General features: G+C 43.4%; 1 protein-coding gene across 2 annotated transcripts in view; it reads left to right on the top strand.

Moving 5' to 3' along the window:
- The window catches only part of ADAMTS3 (ADAM metallopeptidase with thrombospondin type 1 motif 3), a 320,349-nt gene that overhangs the window by 281,718 nt on the left and 16,310 nt on the right, over positions 1–22,321 (top strand). For both annotated transcript variants that reach the window (XM_033961379.1, XM_033961370.1), the window contains 4 exons: positions 1,569–1,732; positions 12,066–12,231; positions 16,634–16,766; positions 19,530–19,737. In XM_033961379.1, coding sequence (XP_033817270.1) covers positions 1,569–1,732; positions 12,066–12,231; positions 16,634–16,766; positions 19,530–19,737 — 671 coding nt within the window. The remainder of the gene's footprint in view (positions 1–1,568; positions 1,733–12,065; positions 12,232–16,633; positions 16,767–19,529; positions 19,738–22,321) is intronic.

The following is a 22,321-nucleotide window of genomic DNA, read 5'->3' as shown; positions in this document are numbered from 1 at the left end:
TCTAGTGGTAGTTAGGGACAGGGCACAAGGCAGACAGACCTAGTGACAGGCAGGGTGCCCCACCCCGAGGCAAGCAAGCAGGCAGGCAGGGCCCTCCAAAGTGTATAATCTTTCTTCTCTTCTTCACTATCTATGTATACCATTTCCTCCCCTTCAATTAAGTATCACATCTCTGTATCTTTATTCCTCCCCTATCCAGCATTATTCTATGCCCCTGTCCCTATGCTCCCTCCTCCTTCAGCATATCTTTGCTATGTCTCTTTCCCTCCCCATGTTAAGCTTCATTTCCTTCCTCCTGTACTCCTCATCCCCACCTCCCACCCCGAGGCAGGCAGGCAGGCAGGGCACCCTCCTCCCCCCCCGAGGCAAGCCATCAGGCAGGCAGGGCTCCCCCATACCTCCTCCGACCTCTCCCCTGTACCTTATGGTTCCTCCGGCGCAGCTTGATGGGCCCGTTCCTCCATGTCCTGCCCAAACGTGAAGGGAGTCAGAGGAGTAGTGGTGGAGGCAGCTGAGGCCCAGATGTACCACCCAGCACTGCCTTGGGGGAAGGGAGGGAGGCGAGTGGGAGGCCGTAACCAGCTTCCACTGCTGCTGTTAACATAGCCACTCGTTCTCGTCAGGGCCGCACCGCCATGCCGACACCCAGCGGCTGCCGGTTCCGATGGCTGCTGCTCATGCCCGACACGCTGTAAGTGTGTGGGAAGCAGGACTTGCTGTCTCCAGCGGCAGAGCGGTGCGCAAGGCTGCCTGGTCGGCTGATGCGGCTGCCTCCTCTTCCCTTCTGTATTTGCAGAGCGGTGAACAAGGCTGCCTGCCTGGTCCCTTGCCACTTCCCGCGAGAACAGAAGCAGCGCAGAATTAGACAGGCAGCCTTGGGCGCCACTCTGCCGCTAGAGAGGCAGCTGCGTCCAGTGAGGAAGGGCACCAAAATTAAAATAAGGTAACCAAGAGGAGATATTCACTCCATAGGGTGGAAAAAGTGCGTCTTATGGAGCGAAAAATACGGTAAGTTAAAAAAGTAAATAAATAGGAAAAGCACAAAAGTATGGATCAAATGACGATTTAAGCAGTTACTCCTTGAAAATAAGATAAAGGATTGCTGCATCAACATCTGACGATCCAAAAATAAGGGATTATGACAGTCTAAAAATGCTTAGCATCACACAGTATTGATAGAGATTGATGTATATACATATAAGTGTGGTTATTTAAGTTTATAGCCAACTGGATACTTGTTACAACATAAAGTCATACTTAAAGGTGCATTTTCAATAGGATATATAAGTCTGAGGTTGGAGATTTTGAGCAGCACGTCCACAAACCCAACAGACAAAGTGTCCCTTTTCAAAGCTGCCAGACGTCTATCTTTTGTTTTTGAAAATGACCTAGCTCTGAGACATGAGCGTGCATTGCTAAAGCAGTACACGAAGTGTAAAGATTAATTATAAAAAAGCCAATCAGTTCATATAAATGTGCTTTTTTTTGTCAAACACAGTGTGACTTCCCTTCCCCAATATGTTAATTGGAATACATGATTCACAATTGTCATGATTTTATCTCTTTAGCAATCAAGAACCAGGCTACAGGACACTATATTTTGAATGGCAAGAGAGAAGAAGCAAAGTCTCGCTCATTCATAGATCTTGGAGTGGAATGGGAGTACATATTAGAAGATGACATTGAAACTCTTCAGACAGATGGACCTTTGCACGATGCTGTTGTTGTACTGGTAAATTATTTCATTTGCCTACTGTACTGTAGATATATAAGCTAATTTTCAAAGGGTTTATGTGCTTAAATATTAACCATTCTTGAAATTTCCTAGTGCTCAATACTTACGTTTAGTTTTCTAGTTTCACTGGATTCCTAAATTTAAGATACTAACTGATCGGATTTCCCAACCCGATGCACCAAAATGCTGACCGTGTGTTTCTCCGAGCGATCATTCATTCTCCGATCCGAGCATGCAAATGAGGTGGTTAGTATTGAAATGCCATGCAAACTAGGCGAACGATTGATGCAGAAAATGGCTTCCATAGCAGAAGAAATAGCGATTGGGTTTACCGATCCAAAAAAGAGTGATTGGTGAAGACCAGTTGTTCACAATCCTTGCCAACTCTTCAGCTCTGAAAGTAATAGAATCTATATCAAAGTTATACTATAAAAACAAATTTAGATATGCAGTGGAAAAAAGCGGTAAACAGGACAGAAAATTATAAACGCCACCTCACTCTTCGCTTTTACAACAGCGCCGTCCAACAGTTTCCAACAACACCTTCAAATTCCTTTCAACAGCTCCTTAGAACAACTCTGTCAAACAGTTTCGAACAGCTACTTCCAACAGCTCCCAAAAGAAGGGAAATATCTGCCAGCATTTCTTATATTGCATTTTGCGACAACAATGCTTTGTGACCGACGCCTTTGACGTGCGTGTAAGATGCGTGCAAATAAACCACACCTATGACTGGCGTACAACAGGTGCATGTGTACATTTCAGCATGAACCAACAGGAATATTCTATGCATGCATTTAAATCACTCACATAGTGATTAATTGAGTGAGATTAGGGTGGGCCACCACTCAAATCATTTGCATGTTAACTCTGTAGTGCATCGATCACTCATCCACAATTGACCAGAGAATCGGCCAACAGCAATCCAGTCGGTATTAACAATTATCTTTAGTGCATCCAGGCCTAAAAGGATATTACTGGTATTTCCTGTAGACAGGAGAATTGACTAGGTACACATATGGGTTATGCCATCTAATGACAAGCCTAATATAGGTCTCCCGGAGCTCCAAAGCTTTGTGTAAAATTCTCAGTGTATACAGCCCTTTCTATGCACAGTGGTTCCCTCAGTCCTTTGTGTAGTTCCATAGCTCAAGAAAGAGAGAAGTGGTTGGGAATGTGTGTCTGATCAACACTGTCATCTACAGAAACCACATGTTACAGGTGATAAACAATGGACCCAATATTCAATGGCATATATTAGGTAGGAGCAGTTCATGGCTGGATAAGTGCTGCTCACAGGGGCCATACCTGGATTTTCAACAGCATTTTTTTGGCAGCATTATCCAGATAATGCCATTGAAATCTTCTTTGACCATTCAGCAATTCTAGGTGTACATGGCATGGTCTGGGGACAGAGCTGGAAATTGTCTGCCTATCACTGAAACTCGGCACAAGATAACTATCCGGATAACTTAGGACAGAAAAACAGCAACATGTCACTGGTATCCAGATACCTTCTGGCTTTTAGTCTATGCCCAGATATTGGGGAGTGCCGAATATTCGAGTATAGATTTAAACACCACAGCCAGCATTTAAATCCAGCTCTGACCATGGTGTTAAATATTGGGGCGAATATTTTTTCTTAACAAGTAGATTTAAGTTCCAAGTTCCAAGCTGACTCCCCAACAGAGCTGCCCAGTTTATCTTTGCCCGTGGCTCAGGAGCAAACCACTCATAAGGTACATTAGACAGATTGTGAGCCCACTGAGAAAGATAGGGACAAATGACCGAGTACCTGAATGTAAACTACTTTGACAATTAATAGGCAGTATATAAATAAGAAACAAAAATTCAAGAATTGCTAACACCACAAAGATAAGTTGGCTAGGACAGTTTAATGAAATGTACTGTCATTGATGGTGGAGTGGTCCAAGCAGTATTGTGAAGTGAAAATATTGAGTACCAAGTCACTGCTTTATATCTTCTGTCTAGTATAACGTGACCATTTATTTTTTTTCATCAAAAGGGGACATCTATTAATTGTCAGTCCTGCCCCAATCCTGCCCTAGCCCCGACTTCATGGGTGATCTAAAAGTCATACGTGGTCTAGAGCAAAAGAAGTAGTATTTCTCAGTGACATAAAAAGATTTAGCCTTTGTGATCTTTGTTATTACTGCCAGCCTCTGAGCATGCTAAGAGGAACAGAATTCCTCCCTCCCTCCCTCAGATTGCTCTCTTGAGGTAATTTAGAAAGAAAATCATAGATCCAACATGTAAGAACTTGAATGCTCCATGCTGAGGCAGTAAACTGATGCTTGTTGTTTTCCTCTCAGGGTAGTACTATATAGTGATTTTTCACCTACTTTTACTGCTGTTGCTGTGCTGTAGTTACTGAAGAAGCTATTGCTGTCTCTTGAGTATTTCATATTTTCTAGCCACTGAGGTCAAGATTTTAAAAAACCCGCGTTAAAAAGCGACAATCTGCTGAGGCAGCCGTTTTAATACCGAATCTAAAAACCTGAGACATTCTTAAAAAATTGCACATGCAAATAAGATCGCCGGACAACAGCGAAGGTTTCCTACATTTGCATGTGTCCATCGCTGATGGGCTCAAGCGCAGAAAAAAACCTATAGAAAACAAAAACACACTCTCAACCTGCCCCTGTGTTGTGATGCAGCGGGAGAGATGCCCATTCTCTCCGCTGCATCACAACACCCCTTCCCTAACATCCTGGCTATGTCGCGCCCCCCCCCCCCCCCCCCCCCGGCAGCAGGAGAGATGCCCAATCTCTCCTGCTGCAAATAAAAAAATAATTTTAAAAAAAATCCTGCTCAACCTGACCAGAACGCCCCCCCCCCCCCCTTGGCGGCAGGAGAGATGCCCACTCTCTCCTGCTGCAAATAAAAACATAATTTAAAAAAAAATCTTGTCCGACCTAACCAGAACGCCCCCCCCCAACAGCAGGAGAGATGTTCACTCTCTCCTGCTAGTAGTGACCAGTGTTCCCTCTAAGCTGAGCAGGTGTCCTCCAGCTGCATTGCTACCACTAGGGGGTGGAATATTTTCAGTCGCTAAGGACAGGTATGTTCCCTGGAGTCCTGCAGAACTTGCATGTCCCTCACAATTGAAAAATGTGACAGTAAAACAGCACCCTCTATTGGTGAGACTGTGGGTGGAGGACTCCTGTGTGACCCCCTCCCCATCTCCGCTGCACCCCTCCCCCTTACCTGAACAAATGAGCCGCCAAGAAGGAGATGGACATCCTCATTGCAGCTGCTGCTGTATCATCTAAACTGGGCAGGGCAGGATTAACCAATAGGCCAAGTAAGCACGTGCCTAGGGCCCAAAATGGTCAGGGGAGCCCGATGAAGGAGGGCATCAACATTGTTTTTTTTCCAAACGGCGATAGGCCCCTCCAGCATCGATTGGCAACGCGGGCCCCATCCCGATCGGCAACGCAGCCCTCCCCCATCGACGGAAAGTAAGACAAGCAAGCAACGTGGGTAAGAAAGGCAACAGGAGCTGTAATTGTGCAAACGGTGCTGCTTGCCCAAAGCTTCCCTCTGATGCAGCTTCCTGTTTCCACCTGGGTGCATGGTGGGGTGGGGTGGGGCAGGGGGCCCATTGTACTTGTGTGCCTAGGGGCCCTCAATGAATTAATCCTGCCCTGAAACTGGGTATTCCCCTCCCTGGTACATCTTGGAATGCACCGGGGAGGGGCCTGAGGCTCTGATTTGCCCAGGGTGTTTAAGGCCTGTCCTGTGGGAGGGGTCTTAAACATCTCGGGCCAATCAGAGCCTCAGGCCCCTCCCCAGATGCATCAGGAAGAGTCTTAAGGCTCTGATTGGCCCAGATGTCTAAGGCCCTCCTTATGGGGTGTCTGGGCCAATCAGAGCCCTAGGACCCTTCCTAATGCATCCAGGGAGGGACCTGAGGTTCTGATTGGCCCAGGGTGTTTAAGGCCCGTAAATGTTCCTATAGCCATTTTGGCCCAAGGCTATGGAACCAACTACCTGCACAGATCAGAACTCACTGATGACCTTTCGAAGAGCAGTGAAAACCTTCCTCTTCAACTGAACTACCTCCAGCAAACAGTTCCTCTATACTCACTTCTTCCAGTGAATGCTATTATACAAATTGGTCCTGTCCATGATTAACAGGAAACATCTCCTGTGATTGCTAAGAACATCTCTCTGCAATCTGTTGTGTCCTGAAGATGAGTCCCATGGTCCTTAAATCTAACTCTTTCAGGCAGTTCATTCTTGGAATCTCTGGTTTGTACCAGAGGCAATGGAGAGTGAAAATGACTTGCCAAGTTACCCAGCTTCAGGAAGGAGACATTTTGGCCAGTCCTGCTTTGTGAACTTGTATTTCAATTCATTGCTCTGTTTATAGTCCCTGATACCATCAATTGAAAGCAGCACTCCATAATGTATCATGATAGGCTGCAAAAATCTATGACTGGCTCAGAATTTCCATATTGGAACTGGCTAACTTGGCATCTATCCAACTCTAATCAATGAGCCTCGTCATGCAAATCATATGCTTGCATAGCCCCCCTGCTTACTCACAAAACATTATGCTTTCATATCCACAGCTAGGAACTACATTTTTCCCTGCTATTTCTGGAAAGGTGAAATAAGAGTATTGCGGCGGGGGGGGGGGGAGGGGAGGGTGTGTGTGCAAAATATATGTTTGCCTAGGACCCTATAAAATCTTAATCCAACCCTGGCCATCCATGTCCATTTGACTGAATATATCCTTAATAGTTCAGTAGACAGAGAGGATTGTTAGCCAAGGAAAGGACCTTAATAATTATATCTCATTTAGGATCTGCTTTAACATAATAGGAGCAGTTAGTGGATATGAGCGTCCCTTTCCCTGGCAAATTTTTTAGTTTGTCATTTAATAATAAATGGAGGTAGGGATAGGAGAACCCTTCAGAATGAAATACAACCTTATGAATTTATTGTTATTAGATTCTTCTTTCTTGTGAAGTTGTTGTGAATTATGATGTTCACATTGAGAAAAATATTGATTTATATTATGGCAAAGCAAAACTCGCTGAAAACCATTAACCTGAGTAAATAAGATGAGGGTCATACTGTCGGAATTAATACAGTATTTTCAATATATATTAATGATGAAAACAGAATTCTTCTATTTTGGTTTCTTCTTGTGTGATTTCATTCTTTGGGATCTCTCTTTTGTGAAAACAATTAGGGTCAAATTATCCAAATGGCATTGGCAGCAGTAGGTATCGCTGTCTAACGAATCCAATAAATATCTCTGTCTAAAGAACCAATCGGAAAATATGTTTAAAAAAAATGCAGGTGGCATTCTTAGGTGCCTGCCTCGTGTCTACGGATGCACATAGGTATGCCTACAGATGACTAAGGCTGGCGTGGGCGTAGTTTGCACCAGAAGTGGCTGTAGGCATCTCTATGTGCAAGACCAGCACCTTAAATGTAGGTCTTTAAAATGCTGGTCTACATGTAAGGCGCCTATGTTAAAAAAATAAAAAAAAAAAGACGCGATTCTGGTTAATAGAGACATTTAAAAGGCTTGTGTGCCTACTGAGAAAGTTGGCAAGCAGATAACCCATACAAAAAATAGTTATCCAAATAAATTTATCCAGATATTCAGCAGCTATCTTTTGGTATAAATATAGCTGGATTGCACTCAATATGGCTCTATGGCCCTGATTCTATAAAATGTGCCTACAGTTAGGCACCTAAATTGGAGTGTCTACCGATCTAGGCGCCTACCTTAGTTGTTTAAATTGGCACTGATAATTGAAAGCCCCATTAAAAACCAATTTAAAAAAATTAATTAGCTGGTAGTTGCCGACCACTTCGATGAAGGCGTCTACTCTGAGGTGCCTATCGGTGCTTACCGGCAAGAAGACATGATTTGGGACAGAGTTTGGGCATGGATTCAGTTAGATGCTGGTAGGCCTCTATCTTAGGCACCAGTATTTTAGGCCAAGGAAGCCCTGGCTTAATATACCAGTGTCTAAGTTGATTTTGATACCACTAGGTTCAATTCCACAAACAGCGTCTAACTTTGATTGACATGCAGTGAGTTAGGCGCCTTTTATAAAATCTGTCCCTTTTTGACTAAATATTTTTTGCCTGCTATTCTTTATGCCTCCAGCTCTACCTCATATGATCTGGATTATTTTATCCACACAAACAATATGCATGTATCAAATTACCCAGACAAAAGGCCTTGATTTATGTAAGCAAACGCCAATTTTACCAACATAAGGGGTTCGCCTTCTAAAGCTTAGCGCATAGTAAATACTGAGAAGCACATTTTATATCTATGGGCTTCTTGGCAGTTAGTGTGCATTAAGTTTTAATAAAAGGGCCTCTAAATCTTTTGAATGTGGACCTCACAGTGTTATTAAGATGGTCAAATTTGTTTGGAAGCTCTGGTCAATATTTAGGACTCCTTTTTACTATGGTAAGCTAATGGATTTAGCGCACACTAAGGGCTCCTTTTCTCAAGCCGCGCTAGCGGGGTTAGTGTATGTGACTTTTAATCACGTGCTAATGCCCGCGCTGGCCAAAAAACTACCGCCTGCTCAAGGCAGGCATTAGCAGCTAGCGCGGCCGGCGGTTTAACACATGCTATTATGCGCGTTGAACTGCTAGCACGGCTTGATAAAAGGAGCCCTAATTGTTAGTGTAACTAAATGCTAAGATGCCCTTAGGAATAAAATGGGCATTTCCACATTTAGCATGTGCTAAATCAGTTAGCACACCTTTGTAAAAGCCGCTTACAAATAAATAATAATAATAATATTATAAATAAGCTTATGTGTACACCTTTTGTTTTTATTTGTAAATCGCTTAGCAAATTAAATTTTTTTGGTTTATTGGTAAATATGTACTAACCCAAGGGGTGGCCATGGGTGCGACATTGGCCTCGGCGGTAGCCACATTATATCTGGCAAGAATGGAAGAAGCTATGATTTATCCTTTACAGCAGTTTGGAAATGTGGTCATCTGGAAACGTTTCTTAGATGACGTGTTTTTGATCTGGAAAGACACGGAGGAATCTCTGAAGGCATTTGTGCAAGAACTGAATGGATTGAACCATCATATCCAATTTACTTTAGTATATAATATTGGAAGAGTGGACTTCCTGGACTTGACAATTACACATGAACAAGGAAAATTTAGAACCACCCTATACCGTAAGCCGGTATCTAGAAATACATTGCTAAAGTTTCATAGCCACCACCCTTATAAATTAAAATTTAATTTACCAGTTGGACAATTCTTGAGATTAAGGCGTATATGCTCGGATGAGGATGACTTTATCTCTCAAGCTAAACAACTCGAATCTAGAATTTTGACAAGAGGATATCCAATGAAATCTGTAAGAAAAGTCTTCTTACGGGCAAAATTTGCCAATCGAGAATTGTTACTGAATTCACATAACATCAATGTTCAGAATATTAATCATCAATCGACTATTGTAGAAGAAGAGAATAACTCGAGACTAGTATGTGTTCTTCCCTTTTACACTGGGTCTAATTATTTGGTTAATAGCATAAAAAAGTACTGGCATGTGGTCCAATCGGTACCAGAGATTTTTGATGAGTTCCCTTTAATAGCATATAATCGTGGGAACAACATAGGTGAGCGTCTTGCCCGATATAGGTATAATACAGTCTCAGATATGGATCAGGAGACGGTGGGACATTACAAATGCTTAAAATGCCAATGGTGCGAGACTACCATAGAAGGGGTGGATTGGCAACCTCCAAATAGGGATCTCACTATAACAGCCAAGACTGGGACCACTTGTAAATTTCACAATGTAATATATGCTATACTATGCTCATGCGATCTTACATATATTGGTAGAACAATTTTTTGTGTTTGCTTGGTTGCCAAAATTCTTCTCACTGGCTATGGCTTCTTCACTAGCCCCAACTCAATATGTTTCACAATTTTTTGGTTTTTTTAAAGTGCTTCATTATATCTCAAACTTATTAAAGTGCTTAAAGTGCTTAATGTCAATAACTTAACTGTTATAAAAACTGGTTAAAACTTATCTTATTATATTCTTTTTCTTGATGATCTTATCTCATCGGGAAATGGACCTGTCATATCCGACATGTTTCGCCGACAGGCTGCTTCAAGAAAAGGTCCCCTACAAAACATATAAAATATTTAACTCTTAAACTCTTATAACTTAATTTATTTAGGAGCCAACGTCTAATTATACATTTAAAAACAGGCGCTTACCCCTTCACAACTTATTCTGCACCATCCCGATCCACATAGAAATTTTTTTGGATAAGATGACCGCTGCGTATACTTCCTCCCTTATAAGTACCTCCCCCCAGGATGATGTCACAATAACTTACAGCGAATCGGAACCCTACACCAACGATCCCCATTCAGTTTCTTGATTTAGACCCCCCGGTTCAACCGTGTCCAGCATGTAAATCCATCTTTGCTCAAGGAAATTTAATCTCTGTTTATAATCACCACCCTCCCACCCTTCTTTTATTTGTGCAATAATCCGCCATCTAATAATACAAACTTGCAGAAACTCACATCTACACAATCATATCATCATACATCTCCAAAAGCTTGCAGGAATAAGTGAGTTTTTAATGCCTTTTTAAATTGTTGTAAACTTGAGCACAAGCATATATATATCTGGGGAGTTTACTTCACAATAGTGGTGCTTCTACAAAATGTCTCTCTGCTGGAGAGGGAACTGAAAGATATCCCACACCTTCCAATCTCAATATTCTCAATGTTTTCTGAGGTCTTACTGCATGTTGCAAATGCAACATAGTGCCCTATAAATGAGAATCAACACTGTAAGATTGATTCTGTATAGGATGACAGTCTCAGCAGCTGCTTAAGAAGCAGCAGAGAATTGTATACTGGCGTCCTATTCAGAATCAGAATCTTCAAAACAGATGCCTAACCCCCCGCCCCTAATTCACTAACAGGCACCCATGTCACTGGCACTGGTTACAGAATTGCGCCTGCTTGATCGAGGGATCCCTTGCCATCAGCTGATCGTGGCAAGGGAATCCCTGATTAGCTGAGCCGGCAGGACTTCCCGAAGCCATGGGTTGGTTTTTGGGCGTCCTGCCTCAACTGATCTTGGGGAAAACACCACTGCCACGATCAGCTGAGCTGACTGCGAAGGGGACCCCCCCAGCACCCAGCCCCGAAAAGCAAGAGGGATGCCCACTCCCTCTTGACACCGGCCCGCGATCCCCCGACACCCCCTCCCTGAAGTACCATTGGCAGGAGGTATGCCCACTTCCTCCTGCTGATACCCGTGAACCTCAAGCCCCAAACACCCCCCAAACCTCAACCCCTCCAACACGTCTAAGCCCACCCTGATATCCCCCACCCCCCATACCTTTGTTGAAGAAAAGTCAGCTGGAGGGATGCTTATTCCCTTTGGCCAGCAGGCCCGCCTCTTCAAAATGGCGGGCCTTACCCTTCCTGGTACATCCTGGGATGCACCAGGGAGGAAAGTAAGGCCATGATTGGCTCAGATGCCTAAGGCCCCTCCCATAGGATAGAAGGGGCATTAGGATGCACTGGGAAGGGTAAGGGCTGTCATTTTGAAGAGGCAGGCCTGCCTTCCAGAGGGAGTAAGCATCCCTATGGTTGGCCTTTCTTCAATAAAGGTATGGAGGGGTAGGGGGCTGTCGGGATGGGTTTAGAGGTATTGGAGGGGTGTCAAGTTTTGGGAGTATCATGGTGTTTTTGAGGTTTGGGTGGATGTCTACAGGAGGGAGTAGTCATTCCTCCTAATGATGTCAGGGTGTCATGGGCCGGCGGCTAGAGGGAGTGGGCCTCCTTCCTGCTGATTTGGGGGGTGGGTGCTGGGAGTCCCCTGCTGCAGCCAGCTCAGCTGATTGGGGATTTCCCTTGCTGTGATCAACTGAGCCGGCCACATCTACTTTTAGGTTTTGAAATGTAGGCCTGCATTTTGTTGGCCTATATTTCAGGTGTCTCTCGCAGCTTTAAGGAGATGTGTATGGATGCTTAAACTCACCCAAGGCCACTTCCTTGAAATCATGACCACACCCAGCCTTGGTCGAGCTTAGATGTCCCTATGTATTTTCCTAGACCCGTGACAAATGCCTACAATGTAGGCAGCCTGCTTTGTGAGCTTTTTTTCAAAAACGTGTATCTCAATTTCCCATCTACAACTGGGATACCCGTTTATAGAATGAGCCCCTTTATGCTCAATTCTATTTATATAACAAAGAGAAAGGTAACAAATCTGTTGTGCAAGATGCAAATCTTTATTTACATTTCATTGTTATAGGTTATTCCACAGGAGAATGACACCAAATCAAGTCTGACCTACAAGTACATTATTCATGAAGATTCGGTACCTACAATCAACAATAATAACGTGCTTCAGGAAGAAGTAGAGACTTATGAGTGGGCTTTAAAAAGTTGGTCTCAGTGCTCGAAGGCATGTGATGGAGGTAACCAGATCTAATTACTATTTTTTCGGTTAACATAGCACAGTTGTGTAAGTTCCTTCTGTGATCCTTCTAAGTAGGGGGATAGGCAGAGGTGAACCTGGGATAACCTGAGCCCATTCACTTTAACCTCAGGCCCACCCAGAAACTGGACGCACCAGTTTTGTAGTTGGCAGGGATCCCAAAGTAGCAGCATCTGAAGATATCCAGAGCAGCCCTGATCATTGAAAACCCAGCTGAATGAATGCAGAATGTTTAGGATTTAGTGTTTTATTTAACAAAATATGGAGTCCATTGGCTTTATTTGCTGTTTCACATTAAAAGATAATATGTTCCCTTCTGAGTTTTTTCATTACACCTCTGGGATGGGATGGGGGGGGTAGGGTAGGGAAAGGTAATGAAGATATAGATATTAATTCTTCAAATTAAAGATGTTTAATATTGTCAATATTAATAATTGATGGAAAGGGGTTGGGTATAGCTATGATTCTATAATATTGTTTGAGATAATGTATTCTTTGTTATATTTTGTTATTTTCAATCTAAATGTATTACACTATTGAAAATAATAAAAATGTTAAAAAAAAGAAAACCCAGCTGTCAACAGCTTAAAATACCGCCATAGATACTGAATATGCTCGTTTCTTTGCATCCTCAGTTCACCCACATAATGGAGCATGCTTATGTAGAAAAAGGAGGATGGATTGAGACATCTGGGTTTTACTCCCATTGCTTTCCATGAAAGTAAAGTTTAGATATCTCTATCTGTCGTCCTTACTTCCATTGCTTTCAATGGAAGTAAAACCTGGGTGTTTCAATCCGTCCTTTTTTCTGGAGTCATATGATAAACCTATACTTACGGACCCTTAAGCTGATGCAGCCGGGCTTTAAGTGATTGGGGTAGCTCTGGATTTCTTCAGCTGACAGGGTTTGGAGATGCCCACTAGCTAAGATATTGTAAATTTTAATTTGAGGAGGAGGGTTAGGGGCCTAGAGCCAAGGTGGAGGAGGAGGAAAGAGGAGTGGGATGCCTGTAGTTAGGGTTACCATATTCATGAAGCCAAAAAAGAGGACACATAGTCCCACCCCTTGCTCCATCCCTCACCCCACCCCTCACCTAGGCAGTTGCCTGCTATGTGCAGTCAGGGTCATAGAAAGCTATAATTGCATTCTGTGCAACTTACCCTCCATGCCTCCCCCATTCGTTCTTGTGCTGTGCCCATGATATATCAGACTTTCAGTTGTGAGTCTATAAGATACTGAGTGGAGTGGACCAACCCTTGAGTTGATAACTATGTGGAAACAACATTAAACAGTCCTCCAGCTATTAACAAATCCAAAACATCAGGGGCAATTGAAAACACCAATCATAATCAAAAGAAACATCTAAGTCCGATTCGAATATATGGCGCTAGATGCCCAAAGTCAGCAGTGATAAAATGTCCATTCTCAAAAAATACATCTAGAATTTTTTTTTTTTTTTTTTCGGAAATTGTCTATTTGGACATCCAGGCCACTGATCGTCCAGACTGCCAGTATGTCTATCTTTATACCACATTTTCGACCAAAAATTAATCTAGTCCCTCATACCTAGAACAAGACCATTTGGACATGGAAGGGGACAGCATTGTGATGGGCTGACCACCCTGACATGTTCCTTTCTACCTCTCTTCAGCCTTTCCCCTTTTTTATCCCTATCCTTATAATTTCGTCTTGCCCCTTCTCTTTTCTCTGTCACTGTCTGTCTCAATTTTCAGCTTATCCCCTCTCTTCCTTTGTTCCTGCACCCGTAACCAACATCTTTCTACCCTCCTTCCACTTCGACCCAGCCTGGTATGACATCATTCCTTTCGTTGCTCTCCTTTCTCTCTTTCTCTTTCTACCCCCTCACACACTAGACCTGCATCTGGCCCTCTCCCTTCCACTCGCATCCGCACCCACTTCCCCGCAGCCCTCTTCAGCGACTTGGCAGTGGCAGCGATCAAGACAGGCTGCTGGTGTCGGGGTCTTTGCTCTCTGAGTCCCTCCTACTTTGTTTCAACTTCCTGCTTTCACATAGGCGAGACTCATAGAGGGTAGGCCCTGACGCCGGCAGCCTGGGTTGATCACTGCCACTGCTGATTCGCCGTAGAGGACCGCAGGGAAAGCTGTGCGGGTGCAGGTAGAGGTAGAAGGTAGAAGAAAGAACTCTGGAGCACAATGTATACTCCAGCTGGGATGATTTTTTTTTTCAGTGCTGCCGCCACCCCCTTCCGAAATGGCAAAAACCGGACTAAAGAGAAAGATTGAAAAAGCTGTCTGGATGCCCAACGGAGTCCTCAAAAAGAGGACATGTCCAGGGAAATCTGGACGACTGGTAACCCTACTTGTAGTGCCCACCCATGTCCATCATTAGCCCACCTAGAATTTTATTTCTGGCTAAGTTTCTACTTCAAAGTCTTTATTCTTCTAGTATATCCAATAAACAACCTTTTTAGTAGAAAGCTTTTACACACAGAGTTGTCAGCATTGTTAATTTGGTTTATAGCTGATCCTTGTTCTATTGCATTAATGCAAATAAAGTATGGAATTTGGAAAGTTGGTTTTTTTTTTTTATTAAGCACATATTTTATGCTCTTTAAATAATTTTTTGCCTATTATAAGCCAATATTGGAACTAAAGAAAAACTCGTGATGATTTTGTCACCTGTATTATGCCATTTTTTAGTAGTGTTTAACCTCCCCACCCCCTTTTTTACAAAACTGCAGAAGCGATTTTTAGCACAGGCCGGCACACTGAATGCTCTGCACTGCTCCCGACACTCATAAGAACTCTGAGTGTCGGGAGCAGCGCTGAGCATTCAGCACGCTGGCCTGTGCTAAAAAAAATGCTTTCACGGTTTTGTAAAAGAGAGGTAAGTTAAGTTAGCAAAATATTTTTAAAAATCTGTTTAAGCTTTAGGTCAGATGCTTGATTCACACATTAGTAAACATTAATTTGCCTTCCCGTAAGGCAGACATGTCAAACTCTGGCCCGCGGGCCAGGTATGCTGAAATTTGGCCTGCCAGACAATTTCAAATTTCCCCTAAAACTGGCCAACCGGTACAAGTGCTGCATCGCTGCATCATCTGTAGGTTCACATGGCCTGCAGAGGATCGCTGGTCGGCTGTAGCGATCCTAGCAGGCCACTGTAGCCTCAGCTGCACGTTCCCTCTGGCGCAGTCCCATACTTCAGTGGGACCGCACCAGAGAGAACGTGCAGCTGAGGCTATGGTGGCCTGCTAGGATGACTACAGCTGACCAACGACCCTCTGTAGGCCATGTGAACCTACAGATGATGCAGCGCAAAACACGAGTATTGCCACATGTAGATTGTGTAAAAACACAGGACTTTATTAAAACCCCCAGGTAAAAGCTCCTTTCCTGTTAGTGCCTGATCCAGTCCCTGTCCAGAGAGGATCTCAACCACAGAGCTCCAGAAGATACTAAGAACTGGCACAATGTTCAACTTTTATGCTTACAATCCAATATTTCAAGTTTGATCACTATCTTAGTTCATTGTCTTGGAGCACAGAGCCTGGGACCAACATGATTGAATAATGACCAGACAACAAAAAGTAGAAAAAAATAATCTTATTTTCAGTTTTGTGATTACAATATGTCAGATTTGAAATGTTTATCCTGCCAGAGCTGGTGTTAGACAGCAAGCATGAACTAGGACCTAAAGGAGAGAGGAAAAGTCTTTTTTATTTATTTTGTTTACATCACAGAGCCGGCGTAGGGTTGGAGACGTTGTAACCAGTGTTCCTTCTAAGCTGCGCTGGCGCACAAAATATTGCATCGCAGCGCACAAGTTTCACGTCACAGCGCACGGCGTACGGAGATGGCAGGGCGGCGAGAGGAGAATCGGGCGAGTTGGCGCTGGCGCCCGATATTTGTAGCGCACAGCGAAAAAAATTTTGCCCACAACACCCGCCCGCTTAGAGGGAGCACTGGTTGTAACCCTAAACTTCTACTAAGACTAAGGGCTCCTTTTATGAAGGCACGTTAGCGGGTTTAACGTGCGCGACTTTTCATCACACGCTAATCCCTGCGCTAGCCGAAAAACTACCGCCTGCTCAAGAGGAGGCGGTAGCGGCTAGCACAGCCGGTGGTTTAGCGCGCGCTATTACGTGTGTTAAACCGCTAACGCGCCTTTGTAAAAGGAGCCCTAAGCCTTAGTCACATAGGGGTCCTTTTATTAAGGTGCGCATTTAGCGCGCACTAAATCGGTTAGCGTACCTTAATAAAAGGACCCTTAAGTATCTTAATAAAAAAATTCGGCCCGCGACTTAGCTTTTTTTTTCAGATTTCGGACCCTTATGTGATTGAGTTTGACACCTCTGCCGTAAGTATAAAATGATTCTCTTCTAAAATTGTTCCCCAGGTTTTCAGTACACAAAATATGGGTGCCGCCGGAAAAGTGACAGTAAAATGGTTCATCGCAACTTCTGTGAAGCCAACAAGAAACCAAAGCCAATCCGTAGAATGTGCAATCTCCATGAATGCACGCAGCCACGGTATGAATCTTTTATTGTTTCAGCTAGGATGCATTTTTCTTGTCACATTTAGATCAGACTGACATATAAAAGTTGACCTTTTAAAAATTATTACAGAAAGGGACATGATTGAGACCTTTAAGTATATCACGGGGCGTATAGAGGTGAAAGATGATATCTTCAGTCTTACAGGGCCCTCGGTGACCAGAGGACACTCGCTGAAAATCAGGGGAGGGAAATTTCAAGGTGATGCTAGGAAGTACTTCTTCACCGAAAGGGTGGTCGATCATTGGAACGAGCTGCCTCAGCAGGTGATTGAGGCCAACAGCGTGTCAGATTTTAAGAGAAAATGGGATATTCAAGTGGGATCTATAGGGGAGTAAAAGTCAGGGAGTGGGTCATCGGTATGGGCAGACTCAATGGGCTATGGCCCTTTTCTGCCGTCAATTTCTATGTTTAAAGAAATTGAACAAACTGAAGGTGATTTTAGTGATTCTAGTGTATTCACTCGCAACCCTTCAGCAGACATTAGCCCCTTCTCTTTAATCCTTGTGCAGATACCAGCCCCTTCTTCTCTTCAAGTTTCTTACAGGTGCTGTCTTCTTTTTCCATCTAATAGCAAACATTCATTTCCTCCCCAATAAGTTTTCTTTATCAATCTATAACTTGACAGGTCCACTGGCGGTTCATCAACTTTCCATGTGTATTCTGTAAGAGCCGCTATCGTCATTGGATCCTTTTCTTCAGTTTCCTATGATTATTTTATATTCTTAATTTTATATTTTTTATTTCTATTTTAGTTTAGTAAATATCACACATCTGTTCAATCATTCATTCATGTAGCGCCTTTCCCGATATGTCCATGTTTCATTTATACAGTGGTGCCTCGCATAAAGAACGCCTCGCACAGCGAACGCTGCACACAACGAACTTCATGTCATGATTCATACAACGAACTTCGTTTCACACAACGAAGTCGCCCGAGCTTCCACGATCGCTGCCGATGTATTGCATCCTTCCGCGCAGGCACTGCAGGCAGTCGTTAGTCACTGCGCTTAACGCGTTTCACATAACGAACTTTTCGCATAACAAACTTGCTCCTGGAACGAATTAAGTTCGTTGTGTGAGGCACCACTGTACTTCTTAAGGGTCAAGGCTCCCTGTGGCATACACATGAAAAGTTGATGAAGAGCCAGCAGAGGATCTATCAAGTTATTTAAGTAGATTGATAAAGAAAACTTAATGGGGGGAATGAATGTTTGCTATTAGATGAAAGTGAAACCTCCTATTGAATTATAGGGCTCCTTTTATCAAGCCACGCTAGCGGTTTAACGCTTGTAATAGCGCGCGTTAAACCGCCGGCCGCGCTAGCCGCTACCGCCTCCTCTTGAGCAGGCGGTAGTTTTTGGCCAGCGCGGGGGTTAGTGCGTGATGAAACGTCGCGCGCATTAACCCCGCTAGCGCGGCTTGATAAAAGGAGCCCATAGCCAATTGATATTTGATTTTTAGTCATTCTCAAACACCAGCTTCCTCCTTTCCTTAGACCCCTCCAATGAGCACCATATTACTGTTCTGTCAGACTCCCATTTCTTCAAACTCCAGTCTTTTCATCGCCCCAAACTGCTACCTTTTTCTCTGGGATGGTGCTTGTCACAGCTGTTCAGAATCTTCTCTTTCATGTACAGGTCTGTTTACGTTGAGGGTGCTGATGATAAGGGTCTGATTTTGCAGATTGCAATTCATTTTTTGCAATTTTTCAGCAACCGAAAATTCTGTGCAGGTTTCTCTGATTTCGTAATCACAGGAAACTGATAGCTTTGGCAGTATATTTTCTTCAGAATAAGATGCTTTGATATCAGGGGTAATTTTGAACAATCTTGCCATCTTTATGCAGTAAAGCAGTGTATAACAAACTGTGTGCCATAGCGAGATTCCAGGTATGCTGCGAGAAGCACGTCATGTAGGCGAGTCAGCCAGCACCGGCATCTCTCCTGCTCCCCCGCAACTCTGCACCGGCAAAGTCATTTTAGGGTTAACAAGCTCAGAGCCCCATCTGGAGGGCCTCTGCGCATGCGTGGACATCGACATGATGACATCAAACATGCACGTGATGTCATCACATTGACATCTGTGCATATGTGGAGACTCTCCAGCCACGGCTGGGAAATACTCAAAATCTCAAGATAAATTGTTTTGTAATTCAAAATAATTGTGTAGTTTGAGAAAATTGAAGATCACTGTAGGCAAATATCAGTTACACTTCTTCCTCTGAATTCGCGGGGGATAGGGGCAGAGCCGGACCGCGAATGGTGAAATACCACGAATATCTTCTGGTCCGGCTCTGACCCACCCCCGCCTCCCTCCTGCCTTTCCCCCAGCGTCCCGGCCTTACCTGGTGGTCTAGCGGGCTTTCGAGGCAGGAGCGATCTTCCTACGCTCCTGCCCCGTGCAGATCGCCAATAGGAAATAGCTGCCGTGAGTTCCCGTAGTCTCTCGAGACTACGACGGGAACTCCCCACAGCTATTTCCTATTGGCAATCTACACGGGGCAGGAGTGTAGGAAGATCGCTCCTGCCCTGAAAGCCCGCTAGACCACCAGGTAAGGCCAGGACGCCAGGGGGAAGGCTAAACTGTGGGGGGGGGGGTTTCTTTTTTTCCCCCTCCCCCAAAAATCACGAATATGTGAAATCGCGATTGCCGAAACCGTGAATGGGGAGGGGGAAGTGTAATTAATTCATGTGCGAACAGTATAGGATTTTAACAATTCATTTGTGTTTTAAACAGCTGGATCTCAGATGAGTGGGAGCACTGTACTAAAACCTGTGGAAGTTCTGGCTACCAGATCCGCACTGTGCGCTGCATTCAACCTCTCCATGATGGCACGAACCGCTCAGTCCACAGCAAGTACTGTAATGGAGATCGACCTGAGAGTCGACGACCTTGCAACAGAACACCATGTCCCGCACAGTGGAAGACAGGACCCTGGTCTGAAGTGAGACACACAGATATTTAGCAATATATTAATGAAGATGCCACCTTTTGTTGAGAAAATCATACTGAATGGTTTGGGGTTTTGGTGTTTTTTTTTGTTGTTCATTTCAGCTCTGCATGTTGAAGAGCTGAGTCATCTGTCAAATAAGCAAAGTCATTAATATCCAATTTATATAGATAAATAGGCACACAGAGGATGCAATCCGGCTAACTCCTGCGGTCAGCGCTGACCACTGATATTCAATGCTGGACCGTTTCTGGTAGCTGGCATTGAATGTCTGGTTTATTTCTGGCTGGCTCAAACCCAGCTGGCTAAGTTGATTTTCAGTGCTGGCTGGCTTAGTTATAGTGCCCAAAGATAAACCTACTATTTGTGTGGCCTAATTTGGCCATTAAACTTGGCTGGTCAGTGTCCAAAATTGACAGCTATTGCACGATAAAGCTGGCTAAGGTTTAGCCACTGACTGCTGATATTCAGTGGAGATAGCCAGTTAATAGCCCACTGAATAGATTATCTGGCCAAACAGTATTTAACCGGCCAGGAGCCGTTCATGGTCAGCTTATTAGCAGTGAATATCGGACAGAATTTGTGTGTATGTTGTTGTTGTTATGTGTCATCGACTCGTGCTTGAGACCTAGGGGTCCTTTTATCAAGCTGCGGTAGGGGTTTAACGTATATAATACCGCGCGTTAAACCACCTGTCACACTATCCGCTAATACCTGCATTGAGCAGGCATTAGTTTTTTAGCTGGCCGCAGGGCTTAGCACATGATGAAATGTTCGACGCGCTAACCCCGCTAGCGCGGCATGATAATAGGACCCCCTAGTGACTTGATGAAATGTGGATCTAAAAAGAAATCAGTTTTGTGCTAGTCCAGAAAGGTCTTCCAGTGTCATCCCCATGGTTGTTTTCATGATTTATATATTTATTGATTTTCAAAATATAGACAAGCAAACCTTACTTGAATACAGATTCAGAAATTAAAACACCCATATAATATGTGGTACCATAGTAATCTAGGAAATTATAATTACTTATTTAGTCCACAATACTTAGGACCCAGGAAAAAGATAAAGAAAAAAAATTATACAATTAACCAAAAGAACAGCATTGGGGAACATTTCTAACAGCCGGTTCATTGAACTGTGGGCAATGCTATTGTTTTTATCACTACTCTCCCCCTCCTCACCCCCTTCTATAGCTAAAATAAAGTACAACTGTTTCGGTAAAAAAAATGACATTTTTCCCTTCTAGTGAAACACAGCACTTTGCAGGAAATGTCAATATAAAGCAGTGGTCTCAAATTTGCGGCCCGGGGGCCACATGCCAGGTACTATTTTGAGGCCCTCGGTATGTTTATCGTAATCACAAAAGTAAAATAAAACAGTTTCTTGATCATATGTCTCTTTAGCTATAAACTACAATATTATTATTAAGACTTAGCCAAAAGGAAAGATTTTAAAACTATAATGAGTTTTACCTCATGCAAAATTGTCATTTTTTAATAAGACATTAACTATTTTTTTTAGGCCCTCCAATTACCTACAAATCCAAAATGTGGCCCTGCAAAGGGTTTGAGTTTGAGACCACTGATATAAAGGATGTACCCAAAGCTTGGACTCTTGACCTATATGCCATAAATTCCTTTCTTCTCTTCTGTGTCACTTGAGATATGTCAGGAAACAAACATACTGTTGAACCGAAAAATTTATCATTAATGTGTCTGAAATAAGTCTGAAGAATTAAGTCCCTATCAAATTCCAAGGCAAACGTCACTATGAGAGTAGTTCTTTCAGTTATTACTTCCAGTGAATTCTCCAAAAAGTTAGTCAAATTCAATTTACCACCTTCTGCTCCCACTGATCTAGTCGGAGTAGAATTAGCTTGCTTACTCCCTAGAGAGATATACTGAGCTCTTATTATCGGTGGTAAACTTTCTGTTGGTATTAACAAAACCTCGTTCAAATATCTCCGAACCATTTCCGCTGCTGATTCTATTGGAGATTTAGGGAAATATAACAGTCTCAAATTATTATCCTTCTGCTTATTTTCCATAAATTCCAACTTTTTCTGGATGAAAGCTCTTTCCTTAATAATCTTCACTTTTCAAATCTTAATCTGTTTAATCTATTCTTCATGACTTTTTATACTCTCACCTTGTTCTTGTAACATTTCTCTATGGATGTTTACATGGGAGTTGATAGAACAGTCAGATCTCACCATAGTTACTTATTTTCTGAGATTTGAGGCCATGATTTCAGTAGCTGTCCCCAGTTCATCCATATTGACAATTGTAGGCTTTACTAACTCTCCAAATTGCTCGTTCCCTCTCACAAAAGATGAGGTCTCTCCAACCACTGCAGTAGATGCCAATGTCAGGGCCCCCACGATACCATCATCCTACTATACGATCCTCCTCCTGCTGTTCTTCCAAGGCTAAACAGCCGCCTTTCCTCCTGGGAAGACTGTGTCACCTCTCTCTCTCTCTACGAGGCTCTCTTTTCTGGGTTGGAGAAGAGCCTGCTTCTGGATTGGGCTCAAAGAGATCCGATCTGAATTAAGGCTCGCCTCAGAGTTTGACCT

This window comes from Geotrypetes seraphini, chromosome 1 (assembly GCF_902459505.1).
Source record: "Geotrypetes seraphini chromosome 1, aGeoSer1.1, whole genome shotgun sequence".
NCBI lineage: Eukaryota > Metazoa > Chordata > Amphibia > Gymnophiona > Dermophiidae > Geotrypetes > Geotrypetes seraphini.
This window is presented reverse-complemented; position numbering and strand designations above follow the sequence as displayed.